The 24,434-nt window shown below is 45.8% G+C and overlaps 1 protein-coding gene across 1 annotated transcript; it reads left to right on the top strand.

Annotated features, from left to right (window-relative positions):
• Positions 1–1,343: 1,343 nt before the first annotated feature.
• LOC145337219 (zinc-binding protein A33-like) lies at positions 1,344–17,558 on the top strand. Its single transcript, XM_080182012.1, has 6 exons — positions 1,344–1,934; positions 5,548–5,643; positions 7,450–7,683; positions 14,065–14,087; positions 14,181–14,296; positions 15,864–17,558. The coding sequence occupies exons 1-6, from the start codon at positions 1,560–1,562 to the stop codon at positions 16,421–16,423; spliced, it is 1,404 nt and encodes a 467-aa protein (XP_080038138.1). The 5' UTR covers positions 1,344–1,559; the 3' UTR covers positions 16,424–17,558.
• The last annotated feature ends 6,876 nt before the right edge of the window (positions 17,559–24,434 follow it).

Raw genomic sequence — 24,434 nt, 5'->3', positions numbered from 1 at the left:
TGCAGGAAAAGGTCCATCAAGTCTGCACCAATCACAATCCCAACCAGGCCCTATCCCCATGCATTTACCCTAGCTCGCCCCCCCCGACACGAAGGGGCAATTTAGCATGGCCAGCCCCACTCACCTGCACACGTTCGGAGTGTGGGAGGAAACTGGAGGAAACCCGGAGAATGTGCAAACTCCACACAGACAGTGACCCAAGCCGGGAACTGAACCCGGATCCCTGGCGCGGGGGGACAACAGTGCTAACCACTGTGCCAACCACTATGCCACCATGCTGCATGTTTGTATCTTGCCTGCAGATGTCCTTGTCAGAGAGTTCTGGATGCTCAGGCAGTGGTGACCAGTTCACCATTCAGAAAATCATCTGATAGATATGGCTGAGTGAGTGCAGGTATCACTGGCTTTCCAATGAATGGATGTTGATGCAGTTAGTATACTGCAGGGCCTCTGACGTGGTGACCTCCTGCTGATGATACCTGAAGCACAAAACAGTCAGAAAATTTGTTTTATTTATCGTGTTTCTGATCCCAAAGTAATATAATGAAGAGACGCTGTTACACTTGCTAAGGTGTGCTCAAACATCTCGGTGGTTCAGTGGATAGGCTTATGGATAACATTGGAATAGTTTAGGTTAGAGGGTCATTAGATTGGTTCCACTGGTCGGCGCAACATCGAGGGCCAAAGGGCCTGGACTGCGCTGGAATGTTCTATGTTCTATGTTCCAAGCAGTAATGGATTTCTGGACTGGAGAGGTTGGTGTACTTTGAAAGATAGATGGTCTAATTAATGTCTACATCAGGTGTAAGCTTAAGACCCCAGTCTCTCATACGAGTGTGAGAACTCGGAGCAGTAGTCCACTCGAGCCTGCTCTGCCATTCAATAAAATCACGGCTGATCTGATTGTAACCTCAACCTCACATGTCTACCCACCCCCCCACTCCCCCCCCCACTCCCACCCCACCCCGGTTACCTTTCACCAATAACCCTTAACCCAACACACATGGGTGGATTGGGACATGGGATCTTCGCTCTGCGGGACCCATTTCATTCATGCGTTTATTTGCACCACACGTGGGTTGGACTAGATGAACGATCAGTTAACCTGGAAGTCGGGACACACCCAACAGTTTGACTGGAATGTGGAATTTGGTTCTGCCTGTCGTAACGAAGGTCTCTGCATTGCGTAATTGGAATTTCAAACAGGCCTCTGAGTTATGCTCTGTAATTCCCTCATTTATATGTCAGGAACTTCCTTCACTTACATTCCACCTGCTGTGATCAAAACCCTGTGAGGACATGGTTTCAATGAATTCTATCTCAGATAACCTTCTTGTCTTTGCCTTCCATGGGATTAATGTAAAAATGTATCTATCTTTTGACAGAACCAGAGCAATAATCTAGACTAGGTCATGGTGGTTACAGATTCCTTGAAGAAAATTACTGAAGCTATGTTGTTTCCCTGTCCTTTCCTGGGCTGTGGTTTATTATGTAGCTGCTGGAATCAGGAAGTGAAACAAAAATTATTTCACTACAGCTTACAGCACAGATGATTCGAGATGGAAGCTGATCTTTCCTGTGCTGTTTGCCACGATCTGTATAAAGATCCTGTTTTAATTGACTGTAATCACAGCTTCTGTCGATCCTGTATAACCCAGTACTGGGAGGAAGCTGTCACTGCCTCCTGCCCCATCTGTAGAAAGGAGATTTCATCGCAGGACCTGAGACCGATCCACGTCCTCTCCAACATCGTGGAGACACTTGTAAAACGTGACAAAGGTGATAAAATGCACCAGGAATGCAGCCGTCACCAGGAGAAGCTGAAAGTTTTCTGTAAAACTGACAATCAGCCCATCTGTGTCGTTTGTCAGATTTCAAAAAATCATCAAAACCACGAGATGCTGCCAGTGGGAGAAGCTGCTGCAGAGTTTAAGGTGAGGAAATCCTGTGTAAAATAAAACACAGAAACAGACAACAGAATCCTCAACAGGGAACAGTCATAGATTTAGGTTTGAGTGCCCCTCAATACTTAAGGAACTTCTTTTTCTTCAAGAACAGGCCATGCAGAGAGATTTACTGGAAAACCACTCCCACCTCTGCTGAGTCTGTCCTCTTGACGTGACAGCAGATAGCCAGAAGATTGAGGAATCCTGGGACATGTGGCTGTCAAACGTGATTCCGTGACTATCTCAGGCTGTTGGTGAACTGGTCGGCAGGACAGTTCTGCCAACTTTGGCACAAAGCCCTGGATGTTGGCATGAGGAGGACTTTGCAGGTTCGAGTAAGCTTGAGTATGAATTGGTTGTGTCCAGCGCTGTGTCTGAGTTTCCATTGTCTTCCTTTACTGAGTGTCTCACTCGGCCATTTCAGAGGATAGTCACGCACGTGATTGTTGGAGTGGAGTCACATACTGGGCAGGCAAGGTAAGGATAAACGATTTCCTTCCCTAACGGACATTCATTAGTGAGCCAGATGGGTTTTAAGGAAAATGAGATACTCATCTTTTATTCTAGATTTACTTAATTCTTGGGTGGTGGGATTTGGACTCAGGACTATTAGTCCCAGCTTAATTATTGATTCAGAAATGTACTCACTCTGCAGTATTTATTACCCTTTCCATCTGGGCCAGGCAAGGTGGTGATGGGCCTTGTTAAGCTACTTTAGTCTTAGTTCCTCAGCGTTTTACGTATGACTGCGACTCTGGGCCAGTTCAACGGGCAGTGAGAAGTCACCAGTGTGTGATGGGAGTCATATACAGATTGGAAAGCACAGTAGTTCAATCCAAAAACTTGATGGTGACTTTTATTTTGTTGGTCCCAGCTTTTTAACCTGTATTCAAAGTCTCAAATTGCTGTGAAATGATATGAATTGAATTTCTCTGGATTATTAGTCCAGCAATTCAATTACACTCCTAACTTAGTGAGATGGCAATAAAATTTCAGAAGGCAACGTAGGGAGAACAATTGCACAATTATTGGCCACTTGAAGGGCTGTTCCCCAACCAGCCTCAACGCTTAGGCTGAGGAGGATTGAATCCGTGTGCAGAAGGCTGAAACAAGCAGAAATAGATCCTAGGTGGGAGCTGAGGCCCCCATCAGAAGCCACAGATGTCTACTGTGCTTTGAGTGTCTCACCATTCCATTGTGGGTTCCAGGCACCTGAAGAAGGAACAGTGTTTCCAAAAGCTTGTGGGTTTACTTTCAAATAAACCTGTTGGACTTTAACCTGGTGTTGTGAGACTTCTTACTGTGTTTACCCCAGTCCAACACCGGCATCTCCACATCAAGACGGCTTATACTAAAGGAAAAATTGTTCAGTTTGGTTGGGAAGGATTGCAGCTGCAATGAGATATTAGGGAGGGAAATGTCACAACTTTTATTACAAGATTGGAGTACAAGAATAAATAAATCTTGCTACAGTTTCCACGGTTTTGGTGAGACTACGCCACAGTTTTGGTTACCACAGTTAAGAAAGGATTGGAGTCGGTGCAGGGAAGTCTCTGGGATGAGGGGGTTGTCCGGTGATAGGAGGCTGAGTAAATTGGGTCAATATTCTCTGGAGTTCAGAAGAATGAGAGATGATCGCATTGAAACATATCAAATTCTGGAGGGATGGGCACTGAGAGATTGTTTCTGCTGGTTGGGGAATCTAAACACAGGGGATATACAGTCTCAGGATAGGGAGGCAATCATTTAAGACTGAGATGAGGTGAAATTCCTTGACTAAAAGGGTTGTGAATCTGAAATTCTCTACCCTGCAGAGTTATGGATTCTCTGTTGCTGAGTATATATAAGGCTGGGATAGACTGATTTTTGGTCTCAGGGATATAGTAAGTGGATGGGAAAATCGCGCTGAAGCTCAGATCAACTCAAGATCAGCCATGCTTGTATTAAATGGGGGAGCAGGCTCATTGGGCTACTCCTAATCCCATTTCTTGGGTTTTTCTTTCCTGTCTACTCCATGACCTCCTTCCAAATGATATTTTCAACCTATTCTTAGCAATGCTGTGGGAAAACTATCAGTCAAATGTAAATTTAGCTGTATTTATTCAGGTTGCTGAGACAACAGTAGTGAAAATAAAACTAAAAACATTGTTGGTTCACTTTGATGTAATTTCTGAGTTCTGACTGATTGGATTGAGAGAAAATAGAATAACTTCATTGGTTGGTTCCACTTGGATTGGAAGTTTGTGACTGGGAAAACATTTTAGCTCTCGCTCCCCGTCCATTCACATTAGTCGATATTGTAAACAGTTCTATCTCATCAGGTGTTGTCCCCCTCTATGTTAAAGCTGCTGTCATCTCCTCTGTCCTCCAGAAAACTGCAAAACCCCACCATAATTGCAAACTGTCAGCCGATCTCCAACTTTCTTTTTCTCCAAAGTCCTCCCAAACATCTTTCTGGGAACTCTATGTTTGGACCCCTACAATTAGGCTTTGGTTCTGACCACAGCACTGACATGGCTCTGATCAAAGTCACAAATGATACCCTATCTGACTGTGTGAAATGTAAATGTTCCCTCCGAATCCTTTCTGATCAGTCAGCAGCCTTTGACATGGTTACCCACACTGTCCTCCTCAAAACCTGTTCACTGTTGTTCAGTTGGGTGGGACTGCCCTCACCAGAATCGGGTCTTATCTGTCTAACCATGGGTGGGGGAATTGCTAACAACGGCTGCTCTTCCTGCCTTCACAACATGACTTCTGATGCACCCCCTCAAGGACTGATCCTTAGCTCCCCTCCTGTTCCTCATCTCCATGCTACCCCTCAGCAAGATTATCGAAAAGGGTAAGTTAGTTTAGACATGTATGCTGCTGACACCCATTTCTATCTCACCATCGCTGCGTTCAGTTCCTCCACTGTTGCTAAATCATCAGATTGCTTATTTGCCGTCCAGTACTGAATGGGAAGAAACTTCCTCCAGTTAAATATTGGGAAGATTGAAGTCATTGGGCAGAATTCATCAAAGCCCCTGTTGGGCGTTGGGGGACGGGGAGGATATGGCAGGAAGCCCAGGAATTGGTCTCGTTCCAGCATGAATTTACAGTGGGATCTTCCACATTCCTGCACCCACTGCGTCACTTAGCATCAAAATGTTTAGGAACTCACTCCAAACTCTGTTTCTGAGCAACTGACTCCATCCCCCTGAGATTAAGCCAGCTTGCTTGTGACCTTGGTGCCAATTTGATCCTAAGGAGAGAATCTAGCCTCATATTCATATCATCAGGGAGACCAGCTTCTCTGCATCTCTATATCTTCTCAGCTCACAAAGATCTGACTACACTCATCCCATTTTCCAGCACTTGAGCCACAATCCTGGAGGCAAGTGACTGGTATTTCCGACTGGAATTTTACATCAGCTAAAAACAATAAAGATCAAAGTCTTCATATGGCAAATGAAACATTGGTCATTTCAATAAGTATAAAAGCTCAGGCAGAGCCTTTGGCAAGCAGCTTTATGCAAGACAGCAAGGTAAAACATTTCCTTAGAAACTGCTGACTATCAATAATGGAAAATGTACAAATTAATCGATGTTCTTTGTTCAGGAAGAGCTGCAAACCTTACTGAAGCCAATCCAAGATAAGAAGGAGGTATGGAACACCGTAAGAAGTGAACGTGAAAAAACATTGACCCTTATTCAGGTATCTTTGATGTTAATTTGTTCTACATTTTGTACATGCTTGCAGAATTGGTCCCCATTGTTATAAAAAGGATTACGAGGCTGTGGAGACAAGGATAATACGGGAGACAAGGATAATACGGGACTACGGTGTTACATCTATAGGGAAAGATTAAACTGACAGTGGGTCTTTGCTCTATAAGAGTGAAGGCTGAGTGATCTGATAGAGGATTTTAAAATTATGAAGTGATATGAAGGGGAGACATAGGGCAGGATTTTCCAGCCATGCTCGCACCAAAACTGGAAATTCTTGCTCGGGGTCAACACAGCTTTGCATTGTCCGTCCCCCGCCCACTACGATTCCCATGGCAGGCGGGATGGGAAAATTCCCCCTACAGAGAAGATATTTTCCGCTGATAGTCATGACAGCCACCAATAAATCTGTAAAGGAATTCACCAACTCAATCCTCAGTTAGAGTTCTTTCTACTGAATAAACTATCAGCTGGGATTCTATCGTCAATCTTCAGCCAGAAGTGCTGTTTGGATGATGCATCTCAGCCTTCCGCAGAGGTCCCCAGCATCACAATGTCAGCCTTCGGCCAATTCGATTTACTCAACATGATATCAAGAAATGGCTGAAGGCACTGGATATTGCAAAGGCTATGAGCCCTGACAGTATTCCAGCAATAATATGAAGGTTTATGCTCTAGAACTTGCCATTCCCCTAACCAAGCTGTTCCCATGTAGCTACAACATTGGCCTCTACCCAGTAATGTGGGAAATTGCCCAAGTATGTCCTGTACACAATAAAAAGGACAAATCGACCTGGCCAAATGCTGCCCCATCAGTCTACTCTTGGTCATCAATAAAGTTGTGGAAGGGCTCATCAACAGTGCTATCAAGCTGCACTTAGTTAGCAATAACCTGCTTACTGATGCTCAGTTTGGGTTCTGCTAGGGTCACCCAGCTCCTGATATCATTATAACCTTGGTTCAACCATAGACAAAAGTGATACTGAGGTGAGAGTGACCATCCTTGAAATCAAGGCAACGTTTGACGGAGTATTTCATGAAGGAGCCCCAGCAAAACAGGAGTCACTGCAGGAGTTCCTCAGGGTAGTATCCCTGGTCCAACATTCTCAAAGCCCTTTTTTCCATCATAGGGTCAGGAGTAGGAAGGTTTGCTGATGACTCGATTTTTAGCTGCATTCACAATAGCTCAGATGTTGATGCTGTCCAAGCCCAAATGCAGCAAGGTGTGGACAATATCCAGGTTTGCCCAGACAAGTAACATTCATACAAGAGTGCTAGGCAACGACCATCTTCATTAAGAGAGAATCGAATCATTCATCACCCCTTGATATCAATAGCATTACCATCACTGAAACCCCCACTATCAACATCCCAGGTTACCAGTGATCAGACCCTGAACTGGACTAGCTTATAGGTGCAGGGACAGCATGTAAATTCCAAAGAGTCACCCAAGGCTGGAATTGAACCCAGGTCCCTGGCACTGTGCAGCCACAGGGGAACACCATCACCTGGAAGTTACCCTCAAAGTCACTCACCATCCTGACATGGAAATATGTCGCCATTCCTTCACTGTCACTGGGTTGAAATGCTGGAATTTCCTCCCTAACAGCACTATTTGTGTACCTACACCACAGGGACTGCAGAAGTCAGCTCACTGCCATCTCAAGGATAACTGGACAATAAATGTTAGCCGGGCCAGCGATGGTCACAACCCAAAAATGAAATAAAAACACAGGATGTAGAACCTTTAAAAAAACCTCATTTGATTTTTCAATCTCACTGATATTTTCCAAAGGATCAAAGTGTAAAGACAGAGAAACAGATTAAAGCTGAATTTGAAAAACTTCACCAGTTTCTCCGTGAGGAAGAGAGGATTGTGTTGGAAGATCTGAAACTGGAGAAAGAGAAAAAGAGTCAGGAGATGAAGGAGAGGATTGAGAAGATAACGGAGGAAATCTCATTCCTTTCAGTCACCGTTCAGGATATTGAAGAAGAGCTGAGTGAACAGGACAACATCAAGTTTTTAACGGTGACTAAATTTTTCTTTTCTTTGCATCTTTGAAATTGCGTTGTGAGACAGGGGGTCCGATTTTACCAAAAATTCACGCCCGTTTTCGGGCACGAAATCACGGTAAATTCGGGCGTCAGGCCTTTAACACGATCTGCACCCGAATCCGAGCAGATTGTGGCTTTACCGACTCCCGATTCAGGCACGGATATGGTTCAGGGCTAATGCATTTAAATCGATTTAATGAACCGTGCAACCAACTCTCCCACCAAATCCCATTTTACTGTCTAGTGGTCGCTGTAAGCGACTCACTAAATAAAAATTTAGCGGGTTGCTTACAGTGGTGGGGGGGTGGGCTGATCGTTGTCTGGTGGTGGGGTGGGGGGGTGGGCTGATTGTTGTCTGTTGGAGGGGGGGTGGGTGGGCTGATTGTTGTCTGGTGGTGGGGGGGGAGTGGGCTGATTGTTGTCTGGTGGTGGGGGGGGGGAGTGGGCTGATTGTTGTCTGGTGGTGGGGGGGGGGGGGAGTGGGCTGATTGTTGTCTGGTGGTGGGGTGGGGGGGTGGGCTGATCGTTGTCTGGTGGGGTGGGGGGGTGGGCTGATCGTTGTCTGGTGGTGGGGTGGGGGGGTGGGCTGATCGTTGTCTGGTGGTGGGGTGGGGGGGGTGGGCTGATCGTTGTCTGGTGGGGTGGGGGGGTGGGCTGATCGTTGTCTGGTGGTGGGGTGGGGGGGGTGGGCTGATCGTTGTCTGGTGGGGTGGGGGGGTGGGCTGATCGTTGTCTGGTGGTGGGGTGGGGGGGGTGGGCTGATCGTTGTCTGGTGGGGTGGGGGGGTGGGCTGATCGTTGTCTGGTGGTGGGGTGGGGGGGTGGGCTGATCGTTGTCTGGTGGTGGGGAGGGGGGGGAGTGGGCTGATTGTTGTCTGGTGGTGGGGTGGGGGGGTGGGCTGATCGTTGTCTGGTGGGGTGGGGGGGTGGGCTGATCGTTGTCTGGTGGTGGGGTGGGGGGGGTGGGCTGATCGTTGTCTGGTGGTGGGGTGGGGGGGGTGGGCTGATCGTTGTCTGGTGGTGGGGTGGGGGGGTGGGCTGATCGTTGTCTGGTGGTGGGGTGGGGGGGTGGGCTGATCGTTGTCTGGTGGTGGGGTGGGGGGGTGGGCTGATCGTTGTCTGGTGGAGGGGGGAAGGGAGAGGGTCAGATGTTCCTCTGGAGGGGAGGGGGAGTGAGGCCAGACCATTCTCTGGGGAGAGGGGGGGAGTGAGGCCAGACCATTCTCTGGGGAGAGGGGGGGGAGTGAGGCCACACCATTCTCTGGGGAGAGGGGGGGGGGAGTGAGGCCAGACCATTCTCTGGGGAGAGGGGGGGGAGTGAGGCCAGACCATTCTCGGGGGAGAGGGGGGGGAAGGAGGCCAGACCATTCTCTGGGGAGGGGGGGGAGTGAGGCCAGATCATTGTCAAAGGAATGAGCCAGGTCATTGTGGGGTGGGGGGGAGAGTGAGGTCAGACCATTCTCTGAGTTGGGGGGGGGGAGTGAGCCAGATCATTCTCTGGGGGGGAGGTGGGAAAGGGGTAAGGTGTATCTCGGGGGGTGGGGAGGCAAATGGATCTCTGTTGGGGGGGGCAAATGGATGTCTAGTGGGGGGACAGCGGGGAGGGGGGTCTGCTTCCATTCTGTGGGTGATCAGTTGCGGGGGGGGGGTGGTAATGGGGTGCGGGTCGGTCTGGGTAGTTGTGGGGGTGTGAACTTGTCAGCTAACGTTCCGGGGAGCCGGGGTTTGAATCCTGGCACGGCAAATGGCAGACCAACCACGGGAGAGGAACGTGTGTGGGATCTTGCACTCGAGGGTCAGAGAAAACCTTCGCCGTGAAACGCAGTCCCAGGCTAGAGAAAGAAAGGATGGAAGTAGATCCTTCAGAGCTAAAAATCACCCCCACCCCCCACCCCCACACTACACAGACCAACTACAACCCCTGCCCGCCCCCCACTCCCCATTGATTGCCCGCAGAGCCCACTGCCCCCCCCACCCAGGGATCCACCTGCGCCCCCCCCCACAACAGAGATCCCTTTTCACCCCCCCCGAGATATACCCTCGCTCCTGCCTGTCACTCCCGAGCCACTTTCTCCATGGCTCGCAAGCCGTCCGACAAGGCCACACTTTTCCCAATTTTTTATCTAACCGCGCGTACACAGTTCAGAGCTCCGATCGTTCCGGCAGCGCCAAACCCCACCCCCACAGCGCAGATCGGACCGGAGCCGGCAAAAAACCCTATCGGCGCGCCGCAGAGAGGATTCCGGGCTCGGATCTGTATTACACCCAGATCCGGCCCTTAGACTCCAAAATCGGGCCCAGTATGTCAATAAAATTTAGCATATAAAAGTCACGAACCAAAATGATACGAATCGCCTTTGGTCATCTGGTTCATCAGGGTCCTTTAGGAAAGGAAATCTGCCAACCTTACCTGGTCTGGCCTACTTGTGACTTCAGACCCACGGCACATGGTTGATTCTTAACTGCCCTCTGAACTGGTCCAGGAAGCCACTCAGTTGCACTAAGACAGCAGCCACCACTATCTTCTCAAAGGTAGTTAGAGACAGGCAACAAATGTTAACCTCAGTAGTGATGCTTACAGCCTGAGAATGAAGTAAAGAAATGTGTACCAGACACGGTTGTTAGGTTTTTAGGGACCTGGGGGTCCTTGTGCATGAGTCGCAAAAACCCAGCTTGCAGGTGCAGCAGGTGGTCAGGAAGGCGAATGGGATGCTGGCCTTCATAGCGAGGGGGATTGAATATAAAAGTAGGGAGCTGCAGCTGTATAAGGCATTGGTGAGGCCGCAGCTGGAGTACTGTGTGCAGTTTTGGGCGCCGCACTTACACAAGGATATTTTGGCCTTGGAGGGAGTGCAGAGGAGGTTTACTAGGCTGATACCGGAGTTGAGGGGGTTGAGCTATGAGGAGAGGCTGAATAAACTAGGCTTGTACTCGTTAGAGTTTAGAAGAATGAGGGGAGATCTCATTGAGACGTATAAGATGATGAATGGGATGGATAGGATAGAGGTGGAGAGACTCTTCCCGCTCAAAAAAGACAGTAGGACTAGGGGGCACAGCCTCAAGATAAAAGGGGGGCGGTTTAGAACAGAGTTGAGGAGGAACTTCTTCACTCAAAGGGTGGTGAATCTCTGGAATTCTCTGCCCATTGAAGTGGTGGAGGCTGCCTTGCTAAATATTTTTAAGACGCGGGTTGATGGGTTCTTGATAAGAGAGGGGATTAAGGGTTATGGGGAGAGGGCGGGAAAGTGGAACTGAGCCACGACAGATCAGCCATGATCTTATTGAATGGCGGGGCAGGCTCGAAGGGCTAGATGGCCTACTCCTGCTCCTATTTCTTATGTTCTTATGTTCTTATGTTTTGATCTGAACACACATATTCGTACACTGTAAGAAAGTGCACATTAACCTTTAGCTCATCTGTGGGACATGGGTGTCACTGCCTGGCCAGCATTTATTGCCCATCCCTAGTTGTCCCTGGAGGAAAGTTGAGAGTCGACCACATTGACTCTGGAGTCACATGTGGGCCAGACTGGGTAAAGATGGCAGATTTCCTTCCCTAAAGGACATTAGCGGACCAGGGGGGCTTTTCCAACTCATGGTCATCAGTAGATCCATAATTCCAGATTTTTTTATATCGAATTCAAATTCCACCATTTGCCATGCTGGGATTCGAACCCAGATCCCCGGAACGTTAGTTCAGTTTCTGGGTTAATCACCGAGCAATAATATGATTGAGCCATTGCCCAATTGCGTATGAGGTTTCTCTTTACCAAAATTACTGCATATGGCAAAGACAATCTTGTCAGTGAGAAGAAAAACATTAAAGAAACTGACTTTCAACAAAAAATAATTCCAAGAATCTGCCAATTGGGCAATAAATGTGAGCCTTGCTGGAAATGTCTACAGCCTGAGAATGAATTTATTAGGATTGTAGCCCTGCGGGTTGTGTTGTGCAGTAAGGTCGAATCATTCATCAAACACAGAATCACAAATACAGAAGGCCATTCAGCCCATTGTGTCCGTGCTAGCTCTCTGAAGGAGCAAACCATGGAAACGGAGAATGTAAGATTAGGAGTAGGCCGTTCAGCCCTTTTTTTTCATATTCCATTATTAACATGGTCAAGGCTGATCCTCAATCTCAATACAACACTCTGCTCCCACCCCTTGAATCCTTCAGAGTATCGGGGTGCGGGGAGGGGGGTGGAGGGAGCTAGTCATGTCAGGGTGGTTTACAACAGGTTTTGTCGAAAGGGGAGCTGGCGATAAGTCCCCACTGGATGCTCATGTAAGTACAGCCCCTTGGGGGGGGGGGGGGGGGGTCTTGCCCAGACAGTACGCTGGCAGTGCCCAGTCAGTGCCCCCTAGGCTGGCTCCATGCCCATGGCAGTCTCCAAGTCCTTGGGGAATCCTTATCTTTCTTCTTTTTAGATCCTGGTGCCCTTGAGACTGAGCTTGCTGTCAGGGTGGGCTCATTCAGAGTCCGCTGCGCCACCGTGGATATGGTGGGCCCCACCTCCAGCGTTTTTCTAACTTAGCTTATGGCAGGCAAAGTTGGCAGTGGAACCAGCGGGCAACGCACTGTCTTCCCCACTCGAGCTGATATTTTGTTATAAGATGATAAAACTCTGCCCTAAAAATCTATTCCCTTTATAAATATATTCAGTGACTTGGCCTCCGCAGTGCTCTGTGGTAGAGAAGTCCACAGGTTCACTGTCCTCCGAGTGAAGACATTTCTTGTTGTCTCAGTCCTCAATGGGCTACAACGTAGCCTGAGATTGTCTCCCCTTGATCAAGAACCAGCCAAAGGAAACATCATCCCTGCATCCAGTCTCTCCAGCCCTGATAGAATTTTATGCCTTTCAATTAGATCCCCTCTCATTCTTCTAAATTCCAGGGAATACAGGCACAGTCGACTGGATCTCCCCTCATACAACAATCCTGTCATCCCGAATTTCAGTCTGGTGAACCTTTACAGGGTACCTTTAGCACCCTGGGATGTAGACTACCAGGCCCTGGAGATTTATTGTGTTTCAGTCTCAGTAATTTCTCCAACACTATTCTCTAACCACCCAATAGCTCTTCCTTTTCAGATGATTCCCAACTCCTGTTCCAATGCCTCATTCGAACCATCACACTCACCAGCAGTGTATTCCAGAGCCTAACCACTCGCTGCATTAGAAGATTTTCTTCAAGGCATCTCTGCTTCTTGTGATCGTTGCCTTAAAACTGTGTTCTCGTGCTCTTAATCATTCCACCAATAAGAACATAAGAAATAGGAGCAGGAGTAGGCCATCTAGCCCTTCGAGCCTGCCCCGCCATTCAATAAGATCATGGCTGATCTGTCGTGGCTCAGTTCCACATTCCCGCCCTCTCCCCATAACCCTTAATCCCCTCGCTTATCAAAAACCCATCAACCCGCATCTTAAAAATATTTAGCGAGGCAGCCTCCACCACTTCAACGGGCAGAGAATTCCAGAGATTCACCACCCTTTGAGTGAAGAAGTTCCTCCTCAACTCCATTCTAAACCGCACCCCCTTTATCTTGAGGCTGTGCCCCCTAGTCCTACTATCCTTTCTGAGCGGGAAGAGTCTCTCCACCTCTATCCTATCCATCCCATTCATCATCTTATACGTCTCAATGAGATCTCCCCTCATTCTTCTAAACTCTAACGAGTACAAGCCTAGTTTATTCAGCAATGGGAACAGTCTCTCCTGCTCTAGTCTTTCCAGTGCCCTCAGGGTTTAGAGTAATTTCCGTGGTGTGAAGATGGTGTGAAGTTTGACTGGGGTGGGCACCGTAATAACCGGTGGTGTGAGATTTCTTACTAAATTTCTTCTCAACCTTTTCCTCTTCAAGGGAAACAATCCCCACTTCTCCAATCTATCTTCGTAACTGAAGTTTCTCTTGTCTGAAACCATTCCCATGAATTATTTTTCCACCCTCTCAAATGCCTCTAAATCCTGCTGCAAAAGTGGCACCCAAAACTGAACATAATATTATGGAGTAACTCACACTCCAGTGGGGACAGCAAGAGGCAGTCCCATAACTTTCTATATTTAAAATGTACTTTTTGATTTGATTTGATTTATTATTGTCACATGTATTAACATACAGTGAAAAATATTGTTTCTTGCACGCATAACAGACAAAACATACATTCATAGAGAATGAGAGAATGTTATCGTCATAGGTAGGGTTTAGAGAAAGATTAACTTAATGCAAGATAACTCCATTCAAAAGTCTGACAGCATCAGGGAAGAAGCTGTTCCCTTTTCAATGGACTCCAGAGTGTCATTTTCTTTCGTAATAAAATGTTCTCCAAACACAAACAGTAATAATTGTTCTTGTTCCACAGAAATTTCCGGATATACAGAAAAGGTAAAATTTACACCCTTGATGTGATTTTTATTTCTAACATATTTCTCCCCCAGTCTGGAATGATCCAACACTGACCTTTATCTCCTGTTTCAGAGTGAAGCGAACCCTCCCAGAGCCACAGAAGGTTTACCCTTTAATAAATGTGGGGAAGTACATTGGCTCACTGCAGTACAGAGTGTGGAAAAAGATGCTGACAGTGATTAATGCAGGTGGGTGTGAGCTTCCTGACACCAACCATTAATGTGACTACGATCTTACCTTCTCCAGTAAGCTGGTAAGATCACAAGAATGCAAAGAAATCAGGTTTGTGCCCGTCTTCTCGCTTCTCGTGATCTTACCAGCACTGAATATTGGGTGCGATCAGCCTTGTGCCCGGAAATGACATCAGGCTGATTATATTATGTAAATATATTTAAATTCTAATTCCAATGCTGGGCCGGGGAGGGCAGCCAATAGCAACAGAGGCAGTGACAGGCCTCTGTGCATTCTGAGCACAGAAATCTGCCCAGGTGCAATTGCACCCTCTACTGCTATCAGCTGGCTTTTGGGAGAACTTGTGTCCACTCCTCCTACTGGCAGGAAACAGATTAAGTTTCTTTTATTGCATAGAGTGTCATAAGATTTGACTGATGGCCTCACAGCAAATTTCCCATCTTCACACTAGTTTGGCACTTAGAATTATTTTAGTAAGATCGCCCTCTACAAGTTTCTCTATTGCTCATGGAAGCGCTCAGCGGGTCTGGAGAGAGGGACACACACAATTAATGTTTCAAGTCTGCTTGACCAGTCCTCAGAGCTAAAAAGGGGTAGAAATGTGATGGATTGTATCGTTGTAGAAGAGGTGCAGCAGAGTCAAAGGTCAGGGATAGGTGAGAGTTAAGGACAGACTAACAAAGATATCATGGACACAAGACAAAGGGAGTGTTGATGGTAGTGTTAAAGACTAAAGAAAGTGCTGATAGTGATAAAGATAATCCAAAGATGTGTGGGTTAGGTTAATTGGCCGTGCTAAACTGACCCGGGGGATTAGTAGGGTAAATACATGTAGTAATGGAGATAGGCGCTAAGTGGAACTACTATCGGTGCACGTTCAATGAGCCAAATGGTGACCTTCCGTACTGTAGGCATTCTATGATTCAGTGACGTAAAGGTAAGATAGGGGAATGTGTTAGTAAGAGAACAAAGGTCAGTGATCAGTGAAAGCAAAACTAAAGAACAAGTGACAGGTGGCCCTGTGAGGGCTGATGGCGGGAGTGGAGGAGATTGCAGTAGACAAGTGGTCAAGATAGAAGAGAACATTACAGTCTAAAGTTGTTCAATTCAATGCTGCGTAGAGAAGGCTATAATCTGTCTGATTGGAAGAAGAAGGCAGAAATTCCCCAATCTTGCCCACGTCTGGGATTTTCTTGTCGTAGTAAATGGAAATTTGGCCGAGCGCCAAATCCCCCATTCTCATTGGCAGTGGTAGCGGGGCGTGCAAGACTAGAGAAATCCAGTCAAGTGTTGTTTCTCCAGTTTGATGACGGGTTCTCCGTAACTTTTTGAAGTTGTTCATTAGATTTTCGCTGTAAAATGTGGTCACCAGGAAAAACATCCCCCTCCCCCCCCAACCCAGCTCCCGACAGTGTCTTCCCCTTTCCCCTGTGCGCTGTTTAAACTCTTCCCCGGGGGATGAATTTCTAATTCTGGATCATTGCTGATTTTCCCAATCACTAACCGGCTGTGAAAGTTACAGTGAGTCTGACTAACATTTTATCCGTGTCCATCTGTTCCCAGCTCCAGTCACCTTCGACCCGAATACAGCCAATCTTTACCTTCTCCTGTCTGAGGACCTGAGCACCGTGAGAAACATTGGGAAATGGCAGCAGCTCCCTGACAATCCGGAGAGATTTGATCGCTGTCCCTGTGTTTTGGGACTGGAGGGATTTACATCAGGAAAACATTCCTGGGAGGTGGAGGTGGGGAATGTGACTCAGTGGAATGTTGGTGTGGCCAAGGAATCCATCAATAGGAAGGGTCAAATCTACCTGAGTCCAAGCAATGGATACTGGGCAATGGCACTAAGAGATGAAAATCAGTACTTGGCTTGTGACGAACCTTGGAAAAATTTAGATTTGAGTGTGAAGCTGAGAAGGATTCGAGTCTGTCTGGATTATGAGGGAGGGAAGGTGTCCTTTTATAACTCGGATAACAAGTCCCATATCTACACTTTCACGGATACATTCACTGAGAAACTCTATCCTTATTTCAGTCCATGTTTTAATATTGAGGGTAAAAATCCAGACCCACTGAAAATCTGTCCCCTGACAGTCACAATCCAGGAGGATAAGGATTGAATTCATTTATCCAAATTAAACAGCTTCTTATACCAGGCACACTATTCTCAAACTTAATACCATCAGCCTCCCACAAGCAGCAGGAAGCTTTTACTTCATCCCTGCTCTGCTGAGTGTCGGATCCTTACAGTAATGCAGGAATCTCGGAAAGTTACAACTTTTCAAGTAATATTAACAATCACTGATAAATATCTGGATTGTCTGGGAAATCCCAGTAACACCAATAATCACTGATAAATACCCAGGGAGGCCAGAATTCTCCAGTTTGCAAGTCTTGTTACTGTTGCCAGTGAAAACAGAGAATTTAGCACTCAAGCAAATCTCCATCCTCTTCATTGGGATTGGAAATCCCAGACACAGACAAGGTTGGACAATTCCAGCCAGAGTCTAGGAAAATCCCAATAACATTGATAATCACAGACACCTACAATGTCTGGTGTGATGATACTGTGCCTTTGAAATATATTTGGGGTCATGTTTCTTGTGCAGGATTTGTTTTAGCAGTTTGTTTTATTATTAGTGCTGTTTTGTCTGTATCCGGCAGCCCTTGTCGTTACTGCAGCAGCATAATTGATCATAATTGTTAAAATGTTTGTTTTAATCTGCACTAATGCAGCGCTGTTAGTGTTTAGTGTTTTCTACTGCATTTTTTCAGATTGGGGCTTGATTCAGGTTTTGACAAGAAAGGTTATATGTCTGGTCAGGGCTAGGCTGACAGAGAGAAACCCAGTTCAGTTGCTCCGTGGGAGCAGTACAGAGAAGTAACGCTTTCTCTCTGAAATCTGGAGACTTGGATCTGCTAGAAACTAGACCTCTTTCTCAGAAGTTCTGGTGTTTGGGGATATATCCTTTTTTGGAAACTGCTATATGGGAGTCAGAAGGGAGGTGTATTTTTGTATCTGTCCAGAGGGGTTAAAAGGCTGAAAACCTAGCATTCACTTGAGCTTATCTTTTATTGCTGCTAATTGGTTCTGAAGAAGGATGTATATCTATGGGGATATTGCTGAAATTAGAACTATAGATATGGGAAGCTGTTAAGAATTATACTTTGTCACGTTTAATTATTTTAATTGTTAAAATTTGTGTTCATTCTTTTCTTATATTTTAACTGTATTCATAAATAAAGTTTGTTTTAATAAAACCTATGCAGTGGGTCAATAGAATAGATATTAAGAAACATCTTAATTTTTAAAAAACATCTTAAAATATCTCAAAGATCTAAACATTACTTGCACTAATGCCAGAATCAAATAAAGTTGGGGTCTGGGCTAACTTCACAGTTCACTTTGGAGTTTCTGATCTGGTCCAAAACATTAGGAAAATCCCAACAGCACTGATAATCACTGATAAATACCCACAAAGTCTGGGAAAATGCCAACTCTACCAATAATCACTGAAAAATACTCACAGAGTCTGAATCCAGCTCAGGTACCCTCATTCTTCCTAACCACAATGTTTGCAAAATTTCTAATCCTGATTGAGAACTGTGGTTTCAAAAAGTTGGGCTGGCTGGTATGAATCGTGGGTGCATTAATTCGCATCCATCAGGTGGGATTCTCCCTCCGGTTTTCCCGCTGGCATGGGCACTTAGACCCCATTCAGGAGAATTGCGCCCACTATTACCTTAAGAACAATTAAGCTTTAAGTCTTCTGGAAGATGTTGGGAACTAATCAGTTGATTGATGGTGTATCAGGACTGTTCCATTTTCATGTGGTTCTGAATGTAGTTCTCACATGTATTCATGATCACTATTTTTGTCCTCATGGTGGGTTTATTGCTCATCCTAATTACCCTTGAACCTAGCCTGTCAGGCCATTTTTTTAAGATTGCTGGGATTTGGAGTCATACGTCGGCTACACCAGGTAAGAATAACAGATCTCCTTCTCTGAAGGACATTAGTGAGCCTGATGGCTTTTTAGTGGCAATTGGTTTCATTGTCACAAACTGTAGATTTTTATTGATTCGATTTGCCATAGTGGGATTTGAACTTGGGGCTCCAGAACATTACTGTGGACTTCTGAATTACGAGTCCAGTGACAATACCACTGCCCCACTGCCTTCCCATGTGAGGGTCCTGCAGTTTCAGTGACTGTGATATAAAGTTAATACAACCCCGTTCAATAATTGACACAATCTAATCTCGGGTGTACTTGTTGGTCATTGAAAGCATCTTTCTGTTACAACATATGTCATTCTTGTAAGAAAAACAGAAAATTATGAACATACTCAGCAGGTACAGTAACATCTGTACAGAGAGAAAAATAGTTAACATTTCAAGTCCAGTATGACTCTCCTTCGAAACCGAATGGTGGGAGAAAGTTAATGGGTTTATGTTGTTCACAAAAGGGGCAAATATATATGGCTTTGGCCAAAATATAAGAAAAGAATGATCTGGAGGAGGAAACCGAGTGTATGGTGTCGAAATTTGCTGATGACACCAAGATTGGTGGAACGGCAAATTGCGCGGAGGATGTGGAGAGTCTGCAGAAGGATCTAGATAGGCTGGGCGAATGGGCCAGGAAATGGCAAATGGAATTTAATGTTGGCAAGTGCGAGGTGGTCCACTTTGGTAGGAATAATGGTAGGAAGGATTATTACTTACGTGGAGAAAAACTGCAGCATGCGACGGTGCAGAGGGACCTCGGGGTCCTTGTGCATGAGTCGCAAAAACCCAGCTTGCAGGTGCAGCAGGTGGTCAGGAAGGCGAATGGGATGCTGGCCTTCATAGCGAGGGGAATTGAATATAAAAGTAGTGAGGTCTTGCTGCAACTGCACAGGGCACTGGTGAGGCCGCAGCTGGAGTACTGTGTGCAGTTTTGAGCACTGTACTTACGCAAGGATATTTTGGCCTTGGAGGGAGTGCAGAGGAGGTTTGCTAGGCTGATGCCGGAGTTGAGGGGGTTGAGCTATGAGGAGAGGCTGAATAAACTAGGCTTGTACTCATTAGAGTTTAGAAGAATGAGGGGAGATCTCATTGAGACGTATAAGATGATGAATGGGATGGATAGGATAGAGGTGGAGAGACTCTTCCCGCTCAGAAAGGATAGTAGGACTAGGGGGCACAGCCTCAAGATAAAGTGGGGGCGGTTTAGAACGGAGTTGAGGAAGAACTTCTTCACTCAAAGGGTGGTGAATCTCTGGAATTCTCTGCCCGTTGAAGTGGTGGAGGCTGCCTCGCTAAATATTTTTAAGACGCGGGTTGATGGGTTTTTGATAAGAGAGGGGATTAAGGGTTATGGGGAGAGGGCGGGAATGTGGAACTGAGCCACGACAGATCAGCCATGATCTTATTGAATGGCAGGGCAGGCTCGAAGGGCCAGATGGCCTACTCCTGCTCCTATTTCTTATGTTCCTATGTTCAAACGAAATCAAATAATGAGAAATTTCTACCACATCTACCATAAAATTTGGAAAGACCATTCAGAAGAAATTAAATGTTAGTTAATACTTTATTATTTTAAAGCATTTATTTGAATACACAAATTCTGCAGTATGATAAAAGTAGACAGTATCCGTTTGCTTCAACCTTGTACAAATTTATCTTGTTCTTTTCTGAAAACTCCAAGATGGCCCAAAATGCAGAAAAATAATTTGCTTACAACCCATATTTCTTAGTCATGAACTTAAGACCTGAGATTACTTAACAATAGCTGATTCAAATTCACTCCCTCACCCAAAGGAAGCAACTTTCACATATAAATACTGCAACAGTTGACGGGCTCCATAAATGTGATCCCTGTGGTGAGTATTTACTGTGTTTACCCCAGTCCAACGCCGGCACATCCACACCGTGAGTATTTAACTCAGCGAGCCCCTACCATTTCGAAGGACGAGGGCAGCAGATTCATTGGGAATAGCACCACATCGGCAACTTCCCCTCCAAGCCACAAACCATTCCCATTTGGAATTATCTTGTCGTTCCTTCACTGTTGCTGGGTTGAAATCCTGAAATTTCTCCCCTAAAAGCTCACGATCACTTTATAATGCTGGCTTAACCAGAAACACGCCATAAAAGAACATTAAAAATCCCTGTCTGACAGCAGTGTTGAGTGACTGTACCAGTCTTATAGTTTCTAAATTCTTTAATCTAAACAAGGAGGCCTCTGACAGATATCCCCCTTCTGCCTTGGAGTTATGCCCTTGCCTCCCTATTCCTCTGCTTGGCTTTTTAATGGCAATAGTTTCCTTATCACAATCTGTAGATTTGTACTGATTCGAATTTTGCGATTTGAACTTGGGGCTCCAGAACATTACTGTGGACTTTGGAATTACTAGTCCAGTGACAATACCAGTGCCCCACTGCCTTCCCACGTGAGGGCCCTGCAGTTTCAGTGACTGTGAAATGTTCATCACCCTCATATATTTCAGAATGGCCTGAAGTCTCATGACATTAGGTCAAACTTGGTCAAGGGAACTGCCTGTTGAATACCCCTTTCTGCCCTCTCTTAGCTAATGAATCAGTACGCCTCCAGGTTGAACACCACTTGGAGGAAGTGCTGAAGATGGCAAGAGCACAGAATGTACTCTGGGTGGGTGGTTTGTTACACCACTATTAAACTGCTGGCCAAGCCCTGAAAGACACATCTGATAGACTGCTCTGTGACGGGTGGTGAGGAAACCAACACAAGGGAACAATCTTCTCAGCAATCTACCTATTGCAGATGCCTCTGTCTAGGACTATATTGGTAGGAGTGACCACCATATACAGACCTTGTGGAGCAAAATCCCACCTTTACATTCAGAATGTTCCCCGTTATGTTCTTTGGCACCACCACCTGGCGAAAAGGAATAGACTTTGAAAAGATCTAGCAACTCAAATCTGGACATCTTTGAGGCATCGTGATCCATCAAAAGCAGCAGAATTATTTCCCCCCACAACGTGTATCCTTATGGCCTGGCACATCTCCATCTATCATCACCATGAAGCCAGGGGATCAACACTGGTTCAATGAAGAGTGTAGGAAGGCATGCCAGGAGCACAGTGGCACGGTGGAGCAGTGGTTTGCACTGCTGCCTCACAGCACTAGGGACCCAGGTTTGATTCCTGCCTGTGTGCAGGAGCGTAGCCAGGTTCTAAAGTTAGGGGGAGCGAGCATATAAAAAAGGCGCCACAACGCATACCAAATGACTTTAAATTCATTACACATTTTTATTTTGTATTTAAAATCAAAACATAATAAAAACATGTGTGTTATTTAATTATTTTATATTTTAAACATAAAATGAAAACAAAACAAAGCAAAATGAAAAAGATATGAAGCAACTACAACAGCCTCTTTTGTCTCGGCTTCATTCTAGCGAAATTATCTATTACTTTATTGTAAGTTCTTATAACACTTCTTAGTGTCTTTCTCCATGGCATTCCTTATCAGAAAATAAATCTGTAATAGTTTTTCTAGGCAATCTTTACAGTAGACATATGACCGCCTCATACTTAAACTTGCCTTTGCAATTTATATGCCGTTTATTAAATTGAACAACCCTATAATCCATACTGCCTTTCTCATTTTGCTCCTGCTGAGCAGGGCGAGTGCACTTGTACCCTCCAGAAACAAGCAGTCGTGGCAATAATGGCAATAGTGTGGCTTCTGTAAACTCATTGATTCATTGGCTATGCTCGAGACACAGCCAGCTCAAAATAACCAGTGTTAAAATGGACAAAGCAATCAAATGTTCATGCAAACGGAGAGATACGAGGTGTTAGATTCTAGTTCAGCTTTGGAGTAGTTAATTCTAATGATACACAGTATTGAATGAACGGTGACCAAAACTATAAATTGTGCGCCGAATATTTTCACCAAACCATTCCTGCGATGTCATACTCTTGTTCTTGATCTTTGTTATGTATTTAAATGAGCCAGTTTATTTAAATTAAAGCTGCCAATGTTGGAATCTGTAGTGCTTTAAATTCTTCAAGTGATAATTACCAAATCTTTTTACTCACCCAATCTCGGCTGGTGATGTCCGTCGGCGAGGGATGCTGGGTCTTGACTGCCCGTTCGCCGTGCTCGCTGCATATTTATGTCCTTCGCAGCCTCTGCAATGATCGTGGTGATTGCGTGCCCTCTGGGGAGATTGCACGCCTTCCTCACTGCCTGAAGTCTCTGCACCCGTATCGCATCCTGCGATTGCAGTACACAGATCAAGGACTTCAAATCTCAGGAAGAGATCTGAGGGGCCCGTGAGGAACACCCTGTTGAAAAGGCACCATTTTTGAAGAATATGCTCAGGGAGAGCAGTTGTTCCCCCTGTTTCTCTCTAGCCAAGCCACTGCCTGAGTGGAGTTTGCATGTTCCTCCCGTTTCTGTGTGGGTTTCCTGCAGATGCTCCAATTTCCTCCCACACTCCAAAGATGTGAGGGTTAGGTTGATTGGCCATGCCAAATTGCTCCTTCGTGTCAGGAGAATTTGCAGGGTAAGTATGTGGGGTTATGGGGATAGGGCCATAAGTGGGATTATGGTCAGTGCAGACTCGATGGGTCAAATAGCCTTCTTCAACAGTGTAGGGATTTTATGATTCTGTGATTCTAGCCTCACCACCTAAAAATTTCGAGACAACCTGGTGCGGCCATAATACAAGGCTACTTGCATGCCAAACAGTGAAAGCAGCAACTAATAAACAGAACTGAGTGATGCTACAACCAATGGATCAGAACAAAGCTCTGTAGTCCTTGCACATCCAGTCGTGAATAGCACTGGACAATTAAACAACTGGAGAATGATCTTGCAAAAATCAGTACATCTATATAAAAATGCAAGTCATTTGTAACAATCTGCAATGCTGTTTCAGTACCGTTACAGCTACTACAACACTGGCATCTACCAGGTAATCTGGAAAACTGCCCAGGTATGTCCGAAAAACCAAAAGTAGAAAATTCCAACCCAGTCAATTATTGCCCTATCAGTCTATCCTCGATCAAAGTGATGGAAGGGGTCATTGACAGTACCATCAGCAGCACTTACTCAGCAATAATCTGGTGTTCAGTTTGGGTTCCACCAGGGTCACACAGCTCCTGACCTCATCACAGCCTTAGTCCAAACTTCGGAGAAAAGGGCTGAACACAAGAGTTGAAATGAAAATGACTGCCCTTGACATCAAAGCAACATTTGATAGAACATGGCACCCAGAAGCCCTATCAAAACTGGAATCGGGGGAAAACTCTCACGGCTTGAAGACATATCTGTTACAAAGGGAGATGGTTACGATGGTTGGAGGTCAATCATATCAGTTCCAGGAATTCTTCACAGCAGTGTCCTCGCCCTGATCATCTTCAGCGACCTCATCAACAATCTTTTCTTCATCGTAAGGTCAGAAGTGAGGATGTTCGCTGACAATTGCAGAACGTTCAACATCATCTTCGAATACTGAAGCAGGCCAAATCCAAATGCAACAAGGCCTGGACAAAATTGACAGTAGGGACCCTACGGTCGGGGTTTCCAGTTTCCTGAGGGTTATAAATAGAGGCACTTTCTCATGTGGGAGAGAAATCCTGCTCTTGAGAGCTGGCAACTAATCACAGACCAACAGCTTTGGGGTACGGGCAACAGCACAGGGAGCACCGGTATTCTCCAGAGACAGGTAAGTGGAACAGGGTGGGGTTTGGGGCCATTGGACTTAGTGACAGATGGGAGAATTCCATTCCATGATTCAGCTCCAGGAGAGATGGAGAATGTAGTGCAGGTGTAAGGGGGGAGGGGGTACACAATATTCAAACTTTAGTCAAGTATAGAAAACCTTCGGAAACAAAGACAATCACGCCAGCAACTTGGAGAAATAATCCAGCAATGAGCCTATAAATGCTTCATGATCCCTTTAAATGAAGCTGGGGATCTGGGGAAATCCTTCATGCCATTTAACACCATATTCAGCTGTGTGAGGTTAAGAACATAAGAACGTAAGAAATAGGAGCAGGAGTAGGCCATCTAGCCCTTCGAGCCTGCCCCGCCATTCAATAAGATCATGGCTGATCTGTCGTGTCTCAGTTCCACATTCCCGCCCTCTCCCCATAAC

This window comes from Carcharhinus amblyrhynchos, unplaced genomic scaffold (assembly GCF_965287045.1).
Source record: "Carcharhinus amblyrhynchos unplaced genomic scaffold, sCarAmb.v2.hapA scaffold_45, whole genome shotgun sequence".
NCBI lineage: Eukaryota > Metazoa > Chordata > Chondrichthyes > Carcharhiniformes > Carcharhinidae > Carcharhinus > Carcharhinus amblyrhynchos.
Note: the sequence above shows the minus strand (reverse complement) of the source record. Positions and strands in the feature narration are given on the sequence as shown.

Excerpts from the sequence above, each read along its gene's own strand:
- LOC145337219 (XM_080182012.1), top strand. The coding sequence starts at position 1,560 with ATGGAAGCTGATCTTTCCTGTGCTGTTTGCCACGATCTGTATAAAGAT. Across the intron at positions 7,684-14,064 it reads ACAACATCAAGTTTTTAACG|AAATTTCCGGATATACAGAA; the intron begins GTGACTAAATTT and ends CTTGTTCCACAG. Across the intron at positions 14,297-15,863 it reads GCTGACAGTGATTAATGCAG|CTCCAGTCACCTTCGACCCG; the intron begins GTGGGTGTGAGC and ends ATCTGTTCCCAG.